The sequence below is a fragment of the Pimephales promelas genome, chromosome 2, assembly GCF_988280905.1.
Source record: "Pimephales promelas chromosome 2, fPimPro1.hap1.1, whole genome shotgun sequence".
NCBI lineage: Eukaryota > Metazoa > Chordata > Actinopteri > Cypriniformes > Leuciscidae > Pimephales > Pimephales promelas.
The window spans coordinates 3150746-3170138 of record NC_142770.1 but is presented as its reverse complement, the minus strand read 5'-3'; the positions used below and the strand labels follow the sequence as shown (position 1 = coordinate 3170138).

The following is a 19393-nucleotide window of genomic DNA, read 5'->3' as shown; positions in this document are numbered from 1 at the left end:
ACTGATAAATGACACAAATAATTACATAACAACAGTGGACAATCACAGCAAAGCAAAACATTCTTGAACTAAAAGAGACATGAAATGGAGAAACCATAACAAAGAGATAATGTGAAAAAGTGCATTAATACCGGTTAAACCCAAAAAAAAACTACACTTCACAGTAAAAAAAAAAAAAAAGCAAAAAACAAACAAACTGATTAGCATGCCATCTCAAATGCTTCATAAAAGGTTACATTGTTACAAGACATTTGTTAAAACAAAATAAAAAGAAAAGCAATTAACTTTTTGCCTGTGAAACATGATAGTAAGGCCAGTAAGGCTTATGCAACAATCAATAATAATTATGAAAGATTATATATATATATATATATATATATATATAAATACATTACATAAACCTATATTAGGCATTTTGTCGCTGCTTTCCTCCAATCTCTTTCCACAGATTTACAGGTCCTGAGATTCAGAGTTTGATCAAGGACACAACGGTAATATTTCATGGATCAAACCTCGCAGGATTTGAACCTTTTACACTTTAAACCACAAACAAAGTGCTTCAACACCAGTTTGGAGTAACATTAGTGTCAGGAATAACATCATACTGGTGTTTTCATCATGGACGTTCCTCCGTAGTGTTGTGAAGATGCTAATACTGAAATTGTAAATATAACATTATTGGTCGTATTGGTTTGACCTGTGTGTTGTTTGACTGACAGCTTCTCCATGAAGAGCATTCCTCTCTCAGTATGGAATTACTTGAAGTTGTTCAAAATGATAATCTTTTATGAAGTATTTAAGTTCACAACCTGTTATAAATGAATTTAAACGTAAGCAGACGAAAAAACCCTTGCAGTGTAAATGTTGCTGTTATTAAAGTCTCACTGAAGTGCCTTGAAGGGCGCAGGTTTGATGCGTTGACGTAATTTCAGGAGATAAGGCGGGATATATTGAATAGCCCCTCCCCCTTTTCAAATAGCCAATAGCATTTAGTTTACCTCACAGACTCCAAGTCGCACTTGGTAGCGAATCCGAGTGCGGATGATACGTTGGATTCAATAGTAGAGATAAATTCAAACTCACAACTCTAAGGCCGTGTGTCCACCAAGCGTTTTTCCGCACGCCACAAGCGTTTTCAATGGGAGCGCCGCATTTTTTAAATGCCATGAGCGTAACGAGGCACTGAGCGTTTTTTTTACGCTGAAGCGCTGAGAGCTCTGTGTTTTTTTACTGGTCGTCAAGAGAAAACGCAGCGCTCATCACTGTCACTGTTTACCCAGCCGTCCAATCACAGTGGAGGAGGGGCGGGACTAAACCACACCGACCAACTGTCACACCATTCTTTCTGTACAACGACATCAACCAGCAGAGCTAACCGAACAAAATGAATGAAAAATTTATTTTTAGTATGAAACAAATTATCTGCGAAATCAGTTACAAGTAAACAGTGCTGCGGATATTCTGTATCATAGCAACGAAACGTCTCAACGGAAAAAACGCTGCATTTATTACAGTAAATGCTTCATACTAAAAAAATATTATTTATCCATGTTGTTCGGCTCTGCTGGTTGATGTCGTTGTACAGAAAGAATGTTGTGACAGTTGGTCGGTGTGGTATTAGCCCCGCCCCCTCCACTGTGATTGGACGGCTGGTGACTGGTGACAATGATGAGCGCTGCGTTTTACCAAAAGTTGAACATTTTTCAACTCGCGGCGACCAGTAAAATCGCGAGCTCTCAGCGCTTCAGCGTGAAAAAAACGTTCAGCGCCTCGTTACGCTCATGGCGTTCTAAAAACGCGGCTCTCCCATTGAAAACAAACACCAGGCGCGTGGAAAAACGCACACGGCCTAACCCATGTTTCTCCGTGATGTGTCAATGGTCGCTTTAGCCAGTTAGTGTTTATAGCGCGGGGGCGGAGCTTTAGTTTTTAGAGAGCATTTGATTGGACAGAAGATGTGATGAGAAGCTGAAGTCCATGATGATGTCCTAAAAATCCCTGATCCATTTTAACAGAAGTGAGAGACTGTACGTTTTGAATGCTTACATCTCATAAATGTGAATTTTGTCATTGTTTTGGAACACACTAGCTTCAAACCTTAAAGTCCCCGTGAACCGGAAGTTGCAAACGACTTTTCTCCAGTGTTGTGACGTATTTCGGAGAGAAACGGAATACTAAATGAGGCAAAATAGTGGGCGTGGCTTTTTTTCTAACTAGCACCTGATTGGATCTAGAAAAATGGGTGTTTCATTCTGAAATGGAGGATGACGCAAGTTTACACACGCTGTCAATCAATGCTTGCTCGGCGCTCGCAAACACACAGCAGCTGTCAGTTGGAGGGGCGTGGTTATGGATGTTAAAGGGTTAGTTCACCCAAAAATGAAAATTAAGTCATTAATTACTCACCCCCATGCTGTTCCAACCCCGTAAGACCTTTGTTCATCTTCGGAACACAAATGAAGATATTTTTGATTGAATCTGAGAGCTGGATCAGTCCTAGATAGACTGCCTAAGGGACTGGCTCTTGACGGCCCATAAAGTCTTTAAAGAAAAGGTTTAAATATTCCATGTGCCTACAGCGGCTCAATTATAAGTTTATCAAGCGACGAGACTACTTTTTGTGCGAAAAAAACATAAATAACGACTTTATTCCACTATTCTATTACTTCCTTATGGGCGCATGCGCGAGAACTGAGACGAGGACGTTCTACTTCGACTACTTCTTGTTACCGGCTGCTCACCGCTTAGGAGTTTTACCGCCCCCTACCGTATAAGATGATGTGCTGATATAGCTGGAAGCGCAAAACTTTCTGTTTACAAGCAGAGGAAGATGCGCGCTGTGCACTTAAAAGCCTTTAATCTTCTCAAAAAACGACAGTGTTCCTTATAATCCGGAGCGCCTTATATATGGATCATCATCTTATACGGTAGGGGGCGGTAAAACTCCTAAGCGGAGCAGCCGGTAACAAGAAGTAGACGAATGAGAACGTCCTCGTCTCAGTTCTTGCTCATGCGCCCATAAGGAAGTAATGGAATAGTGGAATAAAGTCGTTATTTATGTTTTTTTCGCACAAAAAGTAGTCTCGTCGCTTGATAAACTTATAATTGAGCCGCTGTAGGCACTTGGGATATTTAAACCTTTTCTTTAAAGACTTTATGGGCCGTCAAGAGCCAGTCCCTTAGGCAGTCAATGTAGGACTGATCCAGCTCTCAGATTCAATCAAAAATATCTTTATTTGTGTTCTGAAGATGAACAAAGGTCTTACGGGGTTGGAACAGCATGGGGGTGAGTAATTAATGACTTAATTTTCATTTTTGGGTGAACTAACCCTTTAAGGAGACACCCAAACCGTAAAGCCTACGTCATCGGGCAAGGTCCTCCAATGCAGAGGGGAGGGGCATTTTCAAACTTTTATTAAAGATTACGAAGCCAAAAAAATTTTTTGTGTGACTTGCATGTATGAATTGTTCACCACAAAACGATCAATAAAGTATGGTCAATTTTGATTTCATAGGGACTTTAAGGCTAACATTCATAAAATCCTCAAGCGCTCTTTGTCCTGTTGGAGGTAATGTTCTTCTTTGTTTCTTACTAATTAAACATTTGCCTTTTCTCAAGCATTGTTTGCATATTGTAAAATATGTTAAGGCTACTTATTATTTAAATGACTAAAAAAATGAACTATTTTGATTTAGTTAAAATTGGTGTCGAGGTGAATTTTCACTAGTATTGGTGCCAACACATGAAATCTTGGTATCGTGACACTCTTTCTCTGTGAGTTTCTTCTCGGTTCCCATCTTCTCTTCAAGTTCTCTTTTAATGAAAGTATCAAAATAATAAGTTATGAAGGCGTCTCGTTGGCCGCCTCAGCCTGATGAAGGTTCGAGTCACTGAGATCCGTCATCAGAAAAGTGTTTCTCTGATCTGGGGACGAGTTTTCAGCTCCGCTTGCCTGCATATAAAAACACACAGTAAAAATAATTACAAAAAAATAACAAAATATCCTATAATCTAGGATGTTTCTCTTCACATGTGTTAAAATAATTAATCTTTCCTAAACAACCTGCACGTTTAAATGCTTGAGATATTATGTGAGTAAATTATTCTAATTATATATAAATGTATATCACACACAAACATTTCATCAGTTTTGCGATCACACAGATTCAGGTCATGTAGTTTCTCACCTGTCTACCGCGCTTCGTCCTGTTAGCTTTTGGAGGGAAAAAACAACTTACTCGATTAAACATTACTTTGGTTAGAGTAAAAAAATAGAGATTTTTAAGATGTTTTTAAATTTCACTAAATCATTTGTATTTTACACTCACCTTTCCTTCTTGCTCTGCACTTGCAACAGCAAATCACAGCAACAATAAGCAGAATAGCAATAACACCAGCAGAAACAGAAACAACAACAACTGCCTGTAGTCTTGACAGGAATGGAGTCGAATCTGAATTTGGATCTAGAAGAGTTAAAGACAGTAAAAGATCAACTTCAACAGTATTTTTGTCTGATATCTATTTCTACATGTTTCTACTTTGGTCATCAGTTGTATGATGTTAATTTCACTGGAAACTGGAAACACCAGCACAGAAAAACATTCATTTTTCATGTTAATAACTTTAGAAATGTGAGCAGCACTTGTTTGTTGTGACAATTGTGTGTTATTTGATGTGCATGTGAAGAACACTGTCAAAAAAAAACATTTGCTGGGTTGATATAAATATTTTATGAACATTTTTTTTATACTTCGTTAACTTCAAATCCACTGTATTTTGGATTCCTGGTGGAGTAAAAAAAAAAATCAGAGATGATATGATGAGAAACTCCAGAAAAAAACGGTTTAAACCGCCACCAATAGAAAAACAAGTACATTTTTAAATCATAATGCAATGAATTTCAAGTTAAAGATATAAATTAATGTATAAATAAATGTGTTTTTGAAGAAATGATCTACACTACCAGTCAGAAGTTTTGGATCGGGAAGATTTTTTAATGTTTTTAAAAGCAGTCTCTTCTGCTCATCAAGGCTTCATTTATTTGATTAAAAATAAAATACAAAACAGTAATATTGTTACATATTATGACAATTTCAAATATCTGTTTTCTATTTTAATATAATTTAAAATGTAATTTATTCCTGTGATCAAAGCTGAAATTTCAGCATTATCACTCCAGTCTTCAGTGTCACATGATCCTTCAGAAATCACTCTAATATGATAATTGAATGCTCAAGAAACATTTATGATTATTATCGATGTTGAGATTGAGATTTTTCAGGATTCTTTAATTAATAGAAAGTTAACAGCATTTATTTGAAATAGAATCATTTGCAACATTATAAAAGTCCTTACTATCACTTTGATCAATTTAATTCATCCCTGATGAATAAAAGTATTGATTTCTATTATGTCTTTCCCCTCAAAAAAAAAAAAAATATATATAATTCTTACTGACCCCAAACTTTTCAACGGTAGTGTTTCAGATAAAAACCCTGTTCTTTTGAAATAAAAATGTAAATAACTTTTTTCAACATTAATGAAAGCATCAGATCATCATATTCAACATGACATCATGACTTTTGCGTAAACATACACGCCACTTTCGAGTCAGGTGGCGTGTTATCTCTACGCATTTTGAGCTATCCGCGTGTATGCCTACGCCATTAACGTCCGCATCATTCCGCGTGTCCGTACACGCAGTCAAATCTCCAGTCATAAATGCCATTAACTCCAGTGACGGTTAAGTTTAGGGATGGGGTTGAGGTAAGTCCTATATTTATATAACGTTAAGTCAACGGCGTTCATAAACACGCTGAAAGGCGATTATGCGTCTTGATAGCACGCCAAAAATGGAAATACGAATTGGCGTGTCATACACACGCTACTTCATGAGATCAGTCTGTCATATTAGAGTGATTTCTGAAAGATAAGACTGGAGTAATGAAGCTGAAGATTAAGCTTTGATCACAGAAATAAATTACATTTCACTATATATTCACATTATTATATTACAATTGTAATAATATTTCACAATATTACTTTTTTTGTATTTTTAATCAAATAAATGCAGCCTTGGTGAGAAGAAGAGACTTCTTTTTAAAACATTAAAAATCTTACCGATCCAAAACTTAGGACTGGTAGTGATGCAGTGTGAGAATTAAAATACAGGTAAAGAAAAAGAAAAAAAAACACCCCTGAAAGTCCCTGAACACATTAATGATGTTATTTAAATATACAAGACTTGCTTTTAAACATAATGACTCACCATGAACAGAAACACTGAAGATCTTCTCACTGATGCTGAAGAAGCTGCTGATCACTAGTGTATATTCTCCAGAGTCTTCAAGGTTGGTGTTCATGATGGTCAGAGATCCAGTCTGATGATCCAGCTTCAGTCTGCCTCTGAATCTCACATTATGTTCATTACAATGAACATCTGTACAGAACTTACTGAGATCTCCACGGATGTGAGCGATGCGAATGCCATTATAATACCATATAATTCTGTGTTGTTGGTTTGTTTGAACACCAGAGTTTAGAGTGACTGAATATCCCTCCATCACTGACACTCCATCTGTATCAACACCAAACACACCTGAAGAAGAAACAATGAATATTAGCCAAATAAATGCATAATAGTGCTGTAAAAATCTTTTTCTACATATCATAAAGATTATGAGTAAATGTCTGGATTATATTTTAACACAGAAGAACATCATTGATTTACACTTTTACACGAGTCTCATGGAGGATCTTGAACGGACATCATACAACACATGAATATTATGAGTATCACCCTTAATAATACTTCAGGAAATTGACCATTTTCCCAAAACATTACGATACAATGGAACGTTCTATATATTAATCGTTATAATGTTTACTGTTCTAATCTTACACTTAAATAACATGTTTTCATTTACACTTTTATTCATCCACAGTGACTAACACTGATGACATCGCGGCTTGATCTTCGGTTGACCAATCAGCGGAAAGAGCCGTTTTATTCCCGCACATGTAGAGATCGAGTATTCAAGTGGTTTGTCCATTTTGGTTTTATTGTTTTTCCATTTGGCAGATTAGAAAAAAGTGTGATGATAAATATAAATTGAAATATGAAAAAACGACAAAAGATTTGTTTATTTATGTTCATGAGAAGGATCGAATATGTGATAAATGAGCGGTTTCTTTCCTTTTCCGTTTAGAAGACAAAAACGAGAAAACAAATTATCCGAAAGAACACGGATCAATAAATAATAGATGATCGTAGAAGGTGATCAGAGATGATCTTCCCTAGAACTAAATAGTTTAAACTACAACCAATAGAAAAACAAGTACATTTTTAAATAATAATGCAATGAATTTCAAGTTAAAGATATAAATTAATGTATAAATAAATGTGTTTTTGAAGAAATGATCTACACTACCAGTCATAAGTTTTGGATCGGGAAGATTTTTTTAATGTTTTTAAAAGCAGTCTCTTCTGCTCATCAAAGCTTCATTTATTTGATTAAAAATAAAATCCAAAACAGTAATATTCTTATATATTATGACAATTTCAAACAGCTGTTTTCTATTTTAATATAATTTAAAATGTAATTTATTCATGTGATCAAAGCTGAAATTTCAGCATTATCACTCCAGTCTTCAGTGTCACATGATCCTTCAGATATCACTCTAATATGAGGATCTGATGCTCAAGAAACATTTATGATTATTATCGATGTTGAGATTGAGATTTTTCAGGATTCTTTAATTAATAGAAAGTTAACAGCATTTATTTGAAATAGAATCATTTTCATTTGTAACATTATAAAAGTCTTTACTGTCACTTTTGATCAATTTAATTCATCCCTGATGAATAAAAGTATTGATTTCTATTATTTCTTTCCCCTCAAAAAAATAAAAATGATAATTCTTACTGACCCCAAACTTTTGAACGGTAGTGTTTAATATTACAAAAGCTTTCTACTTCAGATAAATTCTGTTCTTTTGAACTTTCTATTCGTCAAAGAATCCTGAAATAAAAATGTAAATAACTGTTTTCAACATTGATAGTAATGAATGTTTCTTGAGCATCAGATCATCACATTACAATGATTTCTGGAGGATCATGTGACACTGAAAACTGGAGTAATGAAGCTGAAGATTAAGCTTTGATCACAGAAATAAATTACATTTCACTATATATTTACATAGAAAACAGCTGTTTTAAATTGTGATAATATTTCACAATATTACTTTTTTTTTGTATCTTTAATCAAATAAATGCAGCCTTGGTGAGAAGAAGAGACTTCTTTTTAAAACATTAAAAATCTTACCGATCCAAAACTTAGGACTGGTAGTGATGCAGTGTGAGAATTAAAATACAGGTAAAGAAAAAGAAAAAAAACACCCCTGAAAGTCCCTGAACACATTAATGATGTGATTTAAATGTACAAGACTTGCTTTTAAACATAATGACTCACCATGAACAGAAACACTGAAGATCTTCTCATTGTCGCTGAAGATGTTGCTGATCACTAGTGTATATTCTCCAGAGTCTTCAAGGTTGGTGTTCATGATGGACAGAGATCCAGTCTGATGATCCAGCTTCAGTCTGTCTCTGAATCTCTCAGTGCCTTCATTACACTGAACATCTGTACAGAACTTACTGAGATCTCCACTGATTACAGCGATGCGAATGCCTTTATAATACCATATAATTCCGTCTTGTTGGTTTGTTTGAACACCAGTGTATAGAGTGACTGAATCTCCCTCTATCACTGACACTTTAACTGTATCAAAACCAAACACACCTGAAGAAGAAACAATGAATATTAGCCAAATAAATGCATAATAGTGCTGTAAAAATCTTTTTCTACATATCATAAAGATTATGAGTAAATGTCTGGATTATATTTTAACAAAGAAGAACATCATTGATTTACACTTTTACACGAGTCTCATGGAGGATCTTGAACGGACATCATACAACACATGAATATTATGAGTATCACACTTAATAATACTTCAGGAAATTGGCCATTTTCCAAAACATTACGATACAATGGAACGTTCTATATATTAATCGTTATAATGTTTACTGTTCTAATCTTACACTTAAATAACATGTTTTCATTTACACTTTTATTCATCCACAGTGACTAACACTGATGACATCGCGGCTTGATCTTCGGTTGACCAATCAGCGGAAAGAGGCGTTTTATTCCCGCACATGTAGAGATCAAATATTTAAGCGGTTTGTCCATTTTAGTTTTATTGTTTTTCCATTTGGCAGATTAGAAAAAAGTGTGATGATAAATATAAATTGAAATATGAAAAACCGACAAAAGATTTGTTTATTTATGTTCATGAGAAGGATCGAATATGTGATAAATGAGCGGTTTCTTTCCTTTTCCGTTTAGAAGACAAAAACGAGAAAACAAATTATCCGAAAGAACACGGATCAATAAATAATAGATGATAGTAGAAGGTGATCAGAGATCTTCACCAGAACTAAATAGTTTAAACTACAACCAATAGAAAAACAAGTACATTTTTAAATCATAATGCAATGAATTTGAAGTTCAAGTTATAAATTACACTTTAAGAGTAAATGTGTTTTTGAAGAAATTATCTTTATGCTGTGTGTGAATTAATATAGGCTACAGGTAAAGAAAATACACCCCTGAATGTCACTGCAAAATAATCAAACACATTAATGATGGGATTTAAATGTACACGATTTGCTTTTAAACATAATGACTCACCATGAACAGAAACACTGAAGATCTTCTCACTGTCGCTGAATCTGCTGAAGATCACTAGTGTATATTCTCCAGAGTCTGTGATTCTGGTGTTCATGATGGTCAGAGATCCAGTCTGATGATCCAGCTCCAGTCTGGCTCTGAATCTCTCATTTCCTTTATTACACTGAACATCTGTACAGGTATAACTGTGATCTCCACTGATTACAGCGATGCGAATGCCTTTATAATACCATATAATTCTGTCTTCTTGGTCTGTTTGAACACCAATGTTTAGAGTGACTGAATCTCCCTCCATCACTGACACTTCTTCTGTATCAACACCAAACACACCTGAAGAAGAAACAATTAATATTAGCCAAATAAATGCATAATAGTGCTGTAAAAATCTTTTTCTACATATCATAAAGATTATGAGTAAATGTCTGGATTATAATGTAACACAGAAGAACATCATTGATTTACACTTTTACACGAGTCTCATGGAGGATCTTGAAAGGACATCATACAACACATGAATATTATGAGTATCACCCTTAATAATACTTCAGGAAATTGTGCCATTTTCCCAAACATTACGATACAATGGAACGTTTTATATATTAATCGTTAGGGGAGCGCGGGGCACAAAGTAATGCGGGGCTAGTTGTAACAGACTTGTTTTAAATACTTCCACAAATGATGCCAGCACGAAACTTTTGCATTTACTAGTTGCCATTTCAGCACTGTATAGAGAAAAAACTGCGTCAAAATTCAGAAATCTTTGTAAGATATCAATGAACATTTATTTAACCATATTGTAGCAAAAGTACATTTCTTAAAAAAAAAAATCATCTCTATTTTTTGTTTATTTAAAATTAGACAAATCTGATACTATTTTACTCTCCGATTGATATAGTTCTTTAAGGCTTCACTGACTAGCAGAAGACACTAGCAGGGTTTAAATCACAGTTGCCCAGGTGGGGCGTGTTGTCACACTGCACCCCTGTTAGAAATATGCTATTATATTATATTCTTTTATGAATTCTATTGAGAAAACAAGAGAAATATGTAAATAAAAACTGAGTCAATGTTCAGAAATTATTAATTATTATTTTGTTTTGAACTATGCTGTATAGCTGTGTTTTCCGGTGTGTTTGTTGTCAAACTTATATTTATATTTATACTTATATTTTATAAAGAAAACATTTTGGTTTGACTTTGATTATTAGATCAGATAGCATTTTAAGCTGTCATATTGTGACGTTACAATATGCCCTTCACACACACAAAAAAAATAAAAAAATAAGCCCTTCACATGTTACAATGTACCCCACCTATGGGGCATGTTGTCACATTGTCACATTTTACTTCCGTTCTTTCGGGGTAAATTAAGAAAATAGTATACACTGTATTAATAAAACAAAACCACATATTTGTACTAGATTTACACAAACTGAGACCATTTTGCAAGATGTAAAAAACACTGGTCCGTTTTATTGGTCCCACTTTATATTAAGTGGCTTTAAGTACTATGTACTTACATTGAACAATAAGTACAATGTATTATTGTGTTCGGTTGTATTGTAAAACACTTGCTGCAATTGAGTTGTGATACGGGTAAGGTTAGGGACAGGTGTGGTGGTATGGGTCGGTTTAAGGGTAAGTTAAGGTGTGAGAGGAGGGTCAACTGTGTAATTACAAATGTAATTACATAAATTAATTATAGCTGGAATTACATGCTGGAATTTTAAAATGTAAGTACAATGTAAAAACATGTATGTACACAATAAGTCCATTGTATCAAATTATTAATTTCAATGTAAGTACATAGTACTTAAAGCCACTTAATATAAAGTGGGACCGTTTTCTTTATTTCACATGTAAAGAAAACATCTTAAAGATGTGTTTAACTTTTTGTTTCAGTTTTAAATGTTCTGTTGGTTGTATTTTATCCCAGCTTTTATGTAGTGTTAAAAAAATGAAACAGGAAGTGCTTCTGGACCAGTGTTGTTTACATCTTGTGAAATAGTCTTACACTTTAAAATAACATGTTTTCATTTACACTTTTATTCATCCAAAACAAAGCGCCATTGTGACTCACGGTGTGAGAATGTTACTTTAGAGGTTTGTAACTTACCATGTGCATTGACAGGGAAACCTTTTCAATATTTATTTTCAAAATACAAACAATACATGGATGTACTCCGAATATAAAGCTAATAGAGCATAGATTATAAAACTTTGCCGTTCATTTTACCGGGAAAACAGATTAGAGTAGAATAATGTAAAAATGTCTTACCATGCAGACGTAAGCACGTCAACAGTATGAAAAGAAATAGAGACATGCTTCATTCTCATATTTCCTCAAAGATTAACGCGGCAGATCCAGTGAAGGAAAAGTGATCTGTTACTCTGCGTTAGTGACGACGCCATAATTGTATTATACATAGCCTACATTAGTTGAAATGAAAGTAATAATTTGGGTGGATCCTTATGGTGGATCCTTACGCGCTGTGGCTGTAGTGCGATGACGTAGCGGATTGCAAACAACATTTAGGTGCATACCGCCACCTACTGTACTGGAGTGTATATCATCACGTCATTTAACAATTAGTTAAATTCTATTCCACAACAAGTCTTTTAAAAATTTAAATAATGCCTTCCTGGTAATTCTTATATCCTCTCCTTCTCCTTCTGATCCCAGTATCCCTACCAGATTTCATTCCCGCCCTGTCTGCTGAACCTTATCTTTAAACACCTTTCTTTCCACCTCATTAATGTACAGTACAATATTATGTGTTCAGCATTTTCTTTAACCCCACAGTTTCCACATTTCTCACTATTCCTTTTGCCCATTAAAAATAATGTGCCATTTATTCCTGTGTAATCCACCCTTAGCCTTGTCATTACAATTTCCTCTCTCCTGTTTTTTTTTTTATTTTATTTTATTTTTGCACGTAATTTTTAATACTGGCAGATTTTTGTATTTTATAATATTTCCTTCCTTTCCTATCTTCTTCCCACCATTTCTGCCATATTTCAAGTCCTTTCCATAATTTTCATTGAACAATATATATATATATATATAATAAATATATTATTTCATATAAAAATGTAATATTATTACAGTACTTTGACTCTGACAATAAAATGTCTTTTCTGAGAACATTTCCAAAAATATGCACCATGATACACTTCTGTTGCAAACATCTCAAGAGTATAATATGCATGCATAGACCTATAATAATAAATGCATATTGTGGTATTACCAGTAAACACAAGTTCAAGAAAAGGTTAACCCGAAAATGAACTGCACTCTCAGGTCATCCAAGATGTAGATGAGTTTGTTTCTTCATCAGAACATTTTACACTGGAGAATATTATGTGTTATAGAATAGATAAGGAACGGTTAAAAGTTAAAACACAATAATTATTTCTAACATGTTCCTGCTTCTGTCTCTGGACTTTTATGCTGAAGTTTTGTTCCTGTTTCCTCTGCCATGTTTGTAGTCCCTTAAAGTTTTTCTTTTTTGATTGATGGATTTGTTTCATTCATTTAATTAATTGATGGACTGGAGTCATGTTGTATGTATTTATCAGCTGTTTGTTTCTGCTTTTCTCCACGGTGTCTTTCAGCGTAGGTTCAGTTTCTGAGATTTAGAGTTTGATAAAGAACACAATGGAGATATTTCATGGATCAATCCTTGCAAGATTTGAACCTTTAACCGCAAATCTATCTCTCAAATCGACCTGCATGTTGTTTGATTGACAGCTTCTCTAAAAGAGCATTTTCTTGTTAAAAAATGCAATGTAAAAAATGTACTTCTCCCAGCAAACTTGACACAGACCTTCAGACTGTTCCGACTCTGTGTGTTGTTACCTATATCTTTTCTAACTGATCTCATGTACGGGATTCCTGTATTGGATTTTCAAACAGGCTCAAATTACCATAGACTTTGAGGGGGTGAAAACTTTTCTATAGAGTGTTTAGGACAGGTTAGTCCACCCAACTATTTAATTTCAGTCATAAATTACTCTCCCTCATGTCGTTCCAAAACCGTAAGTCCTTCGTTCATCTTAAGAACTCAAATTAAGATATTTTTGATGAAATTTGAGAGGTTTCTGACCCCTGATAGACTGTAATACCACTTTCAAGGCCCAGAAAGGTAGTAAAGACATAATTAAAATAGTCCATGTGACTCCAGTGGTTCAACATTAATAATGTGGTTGGACAAAAACTTATATTTCTTTAATGACTACATATGTTTGAGAGGTGTTTAATGCTGGTGGTTTTAGACTTTCAATATTGTCCTGTGAGCACGTATAATATTTGAGGGAGGAAAATCGGCAAAGACTCTCTTTAAGTGTGTGCTGCAACCAGTTTCATTCACAATAGGTTAGGATTTTAAAACACCTGAGCCAGGATAAGTAAATTACTAATAGTGAAATTTTCCCCAAACCAATTAACTGAAAAGAGAGACTTATTTTGGTGTTTAATATATTTATTAGTCCAAAATAGTCATTTATGCGGGGAGAAACTGTGTTTGTATAATCATCCATGATAACAGTGCCTCTTTATTATAGTTTCATGGGAAGCTTATTAATGTTAAAATTACAATTAAGGAGAAATGCAATACCACATACTATTTCAAAAGTAACATTAGGGATATAATAGCATCATATATCTTTGGAACGAATATGATTTTTGTATCAATTTAATTTTAAGTATAGGCCTAGAATTGGATATTTCAAAATCAAGTACATTCATTTGGTCAAATTAGATCTACATAGTATTTTTTTTTTCCAAATGAAATTATATTTACGCTTATTTATCTCAGTAATGATGTGTTTTTGGGATATTTATTGCAATCATTGCGTAAACTAATCCTTCAAATGATCATTTAAAGATAATTCTCTCATTAGCCATGCAGGGCTCCAGACTAACTTTTTTTACTAGGAGCGCTGTTGCCCCTGACTGAAAATTTTAGGAGCACACTCAGAAAATTTAGGGGCACACCTTAAATCAGCTCGCAAAGCAATTATTCAAATTTCCCCCAAAACAACTGTAATACTGACAAATTCTACAATAATAAATAGACTTAACATTATGATATGCTGTTTTATTTCAAGTACACAGGGCTCCAGACTCAAATTTGAAAGCAGCACCACCTCAACTGAGAACTCACACCGAGTTCTACAAAAAAAAAAAAAAAAAAAAAAAAATCTAGTAGCACTGGGGCTGACAATAAATCACTAGGGTGTAGATGAAATTAACTTTAGTTATCATTTATAATGTCTTAGGCCTAATATTAAATAAAACAAAACTATTAATTTGAAAACATGGAGTGAAAATAGCCAATAAACATTCCTACTGTTTACAATGGTGTTATTATTTTTTAAATAAATGTTTAAATAAGAGTCTTAAAAAAAATCTTAAAAATGTTTATTTTAGGAAAATCTTTGAAGGATGAACAAAAAATGTGTTGATCATCACATAAAAAATAAAATATTTATATATGATATTATAGTTTTGATTTTGAAGTGCTAGAAAAAGATGTGTAGTAGGCTACTTGTAAGTGTTTGACTATTTCTTCCACATTATCATATTTATGGTTAGAGTTAAGTTACAACATTAGCCTAAATCCATGGTGAGCTGCTGATTTAGTGGACTGAAAGCCTTCTATAAGTGTTTATCCTGGTTTCCACGTCAGCGCTGTTGATATGATAACTTATATAACTTACTTATAACTTACTATATATGGTTTATAACAGAACTCTGCGCCGAATCGGAATGTTTGTCACTGGATCTCGTGGTGTTGACGTTATTAATTCTGAAGCGAATTCAATGGATTCATTCACTGGATCTCCTAACAGTGTCACGTGAGCGAGATCGGCCCACGACTGGCAAGTTCGGGGCTTTTTTTTACTGTCAGTGGTTCGGGTCGCTGGTGCTGCTGCTCGACGGTCCTAATCACGAGTATCGTATTTTAGTTCCACTTTCATTTTGTTTGTATTCGCTGCTAGGTAACGAGTCGATAGATCGCTTATTGCTCAGACGCACGTAGCAGGTTGTGATATTTGTCTCCGTCTCTTTCCCACAGACGTTTATGCGCGCGATTCCTGTCACGGATTCATTGACGCGCCCCTTCCACGCTTAACCATGCGTTTAACGTGTGGCAAATTTACTGGTCGCACATGTGCGACTGGATGTAAAATTCAGTCGCACACTCTCAAAATTTGGTCGCAGTCTGGAGCCCTGCCATGTGTTGAATGTTTTTTTAATTTTCTTGATTAATGGGGTGTAATTAAGATTTATTCTTTCTTTTGGTCTTTTATTAATTCCTAATTAAGAAAAATGTTTTTTTTTAATTAGTATGCCATCCTGACAAGTTACTGAGGCTTTCTTTTAATGCAAACAATTCACAATATTTAATATTTCCTATAACTCACAGCATGATATTCAAAACATTCTTTAGTTTTGTCCATTGCTGGATATTGTATAGCGGACTTTAAACAGCCTTTTAGCAGCACATTCTTAATGCATTCAGATTAAAAGGCAATGATTGATATACATAAATCTGCAGAACAACAGTACAAGTTTAATTTTGTTATAAATACGAGCAGCAAACAGATGTTTTTGGTGTATTTTACAGTATTGCATTCAACAGACTCAAACCACAGAAAGCCTCAGTTTCAGATCTGGAAAGAAATGTGGTTTCATCTGTTGAGAGCATGTGCGTGAGAATGTGTCCGTACTGGACTTTTATGGTTAATGTGCTCTAATTTGTTCTTTTTGAGGGTTTAATAGTGTGAGAGTGTTTCTGTGAATAGTGTGTGTGTGTTCTTATGAATCTTGTGGGATTGAAGAGCTTCCACAATTTTACTTCCTCTTCATGCAAAACATGACGTTTACTGCTAAATAAAGTACAGAATGGAAAATGTTTATTCTTTTTGTAACATCTGACTGTGTGAATGTGAAATATTAATATATGTGTGTATTCCGCAGCATTTGCATCCGTCTATACATCCATGATCCTCTGTAATAAAATTGATTGATTACAAACTTTGAAAAAAAAAAAATAGAAAGTTTGAAAGATAGAAACAGAAGTGTGGAGAATGAATGGCATTGAGCAGTTGTTATCTACACTCACTTAAGGATTATTAGGAACACCATACTAATACTGTGTACTGCGCCTTCAGAACTGCCTTAATTCTACGTGGCATTGATTCAACAAGTATTCTTTAGAAATGTTGGCCCATATTGATAGGATAGCATCTTGCAGTTGATGGAGATTTGTGGGCACGAAGCTCCCGTTCCACCACATCCCAAAGATGATCTATTAGGTTGAGATCTGGTGACTGTGGCGGCCATTTTACTACAGTCAACATTGACATGTTCAAGAAACCAATTTGAAATGATTGGAGCTTTGTGACATGGTGCTTTATCCTGCTGGAAGTAGCCAGAGGATGGGGACATGGTGGCCATAAAGGGATGGACATGGTCAGAAACAATGCTCAGGTAGGCCGTGGCATTTAAACGATGCCCAATTGGCACTAAGGGGCCTAAAGTGTGCCAAGAAAACATCCCCCACACCATTACACCACCACCACCAGCCTGCACAGTGGGAACAAGGCATGATGGATCCATGTTCTCATTCTGTTTACGCCAAACCATCTGAACGTCTCAACAGAAATCGAGACTTATTTTTCCAGTCTTCAACTGTCCAGTTTTGGTGAGCTCTTGCCAATTGTCGCCTCTTTCTCCTATTTGTAGTGGAGATGAGTGGTACCCGGTGGGGTCTTCTGCTGTTGTAGCCCATCCGCCTCAAGGTTGTGTGTGTTGTCTTCTTCACAAATGCTTTGCTGCATACCTCGGTTGTAACGAGTGGTTATTTCAGTCAAAGTTGCTCTTCTATCAGCTTGAATCAGTCGGCCCATTCTCCTCTGACCTCTCGCATCAACAAGGCATTTTCTCCCACAGGACTGCCGCATACGGAATGTTTTTCCCTTTTCACACCGTTCTTTGTAAACCCTAGAAATGGTTGTGTGTGAAAATCCCAGTAACTGAGCAGATTGTGAAATACTCAGACACCAACAATCATGCCACGCTCAAACTCGCTTAAATCCCCTTTCTTTTCCATTCTGACATTCAGTTTGGAGTTCAGGAGATTGTCTTGACCAGGACCACACCCCTAAATGCATTGAAGCAACTGCCATGTGATTGGTTGATTAGATAATTGCATTAATGAGAAATTGAACAGGTGTTCCTAATAATCCTTTAGGTGAGTGTAAATATTCACACATATCACTGAAAATGCTCATTTACACGTGTACTGTAAAATAATTTTTTGGGGAATATTTGGAAATTTGCTCATTTTACCACTCGCCCAGAGTTAAACAGTCAAGTTTTACCGTTTTCGAATCCATTCAGCCGATTTTCTGATGTTTAGAAGAATATCAGTAACCAGACAGTTCTCATTGACTTCCATAGTAGGAAAAAAATATACTATGGAAGTCAATGAGACCAGAAACTGTCTGTTTACTGATATTCTTCTAAATATCAGAAAATCTGCTGAATGGATTTGAAAACGGTAAAACTCGACTGTTTAACTCTGGGGGAGTGGTAAAATGAGCAAATTTCCAAAAAAAGTGGAGTATCCCTTTAAATGGTGTCCTGACTGCTGATTCTGACAACTTGTACAAATCAAGAAAGAACTGTTGTTGTTGTTTTTAATTAAATGCATTTTAATCATTTTGATTTCACAGGGTTTGAGGGCGGGGATTTGAAGAGAGAGAGTGCGTGAGGTGAGGTGTGGTTTAATTTCTGCAAAACTGTACTACATGGACACACAGGTTTCCAAACTTGAGTTAAACTATTACAGACCACTGAACTGTTGAAGAAAATGTTACACGCGTTTGTTTTTTGCGGTTTCTGCTGTTTCCCTCTAGTTGGTAAGTGACATATTCATCTTTTTACAATTTGAAGAGTTCAGATTCAAAAGCCTCTAAATGCCATTTGAAATTTTCCTCTAAAATAACCATTTTTATCAAGCTTGTATATTTAAGTTCAGTAATTTCGCTTAAATGACAAGGTAATCTTCATTGCCATTTGCCATTTAAGTGAAATTAATGAACTTAAATATACAAGCTTGATAAAAATGATCATTTTAGAAGAAAATTTCAAATTTAGAGGCTTTTGCATCTGAACTCTTCATTTATAGATTTGCAAGCTGCAATTAACTTCAGTTCCACCATCAATTTATAGCAAAATGAAGATTTTCCATGGTTCAATTTACTTATGTAACTCTTAAACCAAAACTAGAAATGTACTATTTATGCATAACACTGTAAAAAAATATTGATGGTTTAACTTAAAGTAAGTAACCTGGTTGCATTAAAATTTTAAGTTGATTGAACTGGAAAAGTGAGTTAATACAATGAAGGAGAATGATTTCATCATCAGAAACTCAAAATTATATGTTATCTGAACTAAATAAATTATTTAAGTTGATTTTTTGACGAAAGAAAAAATGTTGTGATTACTACACTGTAAAAAATATTGTTGGTTTAACTTAAAAAAGTAAGTAACCTGGGTTGCATTAAAATTTTAAGTTGATTGAACTGGAATAAGTGAGTTAAAACAATGAAGGAGAATGAT

At 34.7% G+C, this 19393-nt stretch overlaps 2 protein-coding genes across 6 annotated transcripts in view; one reads left to right on the top strand and one right to left on the bottom strand.

The window, feature by feature from the left end:
• Window positions 1-19393, top strand: part of LOC120486623 (SLAM family member 5) — a 29058-nt gene that overhangs the window by 7548 nt on the left and 2117 nt on the right. For 3 of the 5 annotated variants that reach the window (XM_039682769.2, XM_039682768.2, XM_089121628.1), the window contains exon 3: window positions 18502-18540. The exons of 1 other annotated variant lie outside the window; for it this stretch is intronic. Coding sequence is in view for 1 of the 4 variants with exons in the window: in XM_039682767.2 (XP_039538701.2) it covers window positions 18639-18687 (49 nt within the window). In the remaining 3 variants the exon portion in view is untranslated. One more of the 5 variants, XM_039682767.2, reaches the window with a different exon arrangement.
• Window positions 3080-12282, bottom strand: LOC120486564 (pregnancy-specific glycoprotein 22). The gene is made up of 8 exons (XM_089118724.1): window positions 12035-12282; window positions 9757-10086; window positions 8375-8802; window positions 6742-6757; window positions 6270-6599; window positions 4330-4464; window positions 4189-4214; window positions 3080-3953 (listed from the first exon to the last, which is right to left on the bottom strand). The coding sequence occupies exons 1-8, from the start codon at window positions 12078-12080 to the stop codon at window positions 3843-3845; spliced, it is 1422 nt and encodes a 473-aa protein (XP_088974850.1). The 5' UTR covers window positions 12081-12282; the 3' UTR covers window positions 3080-3842.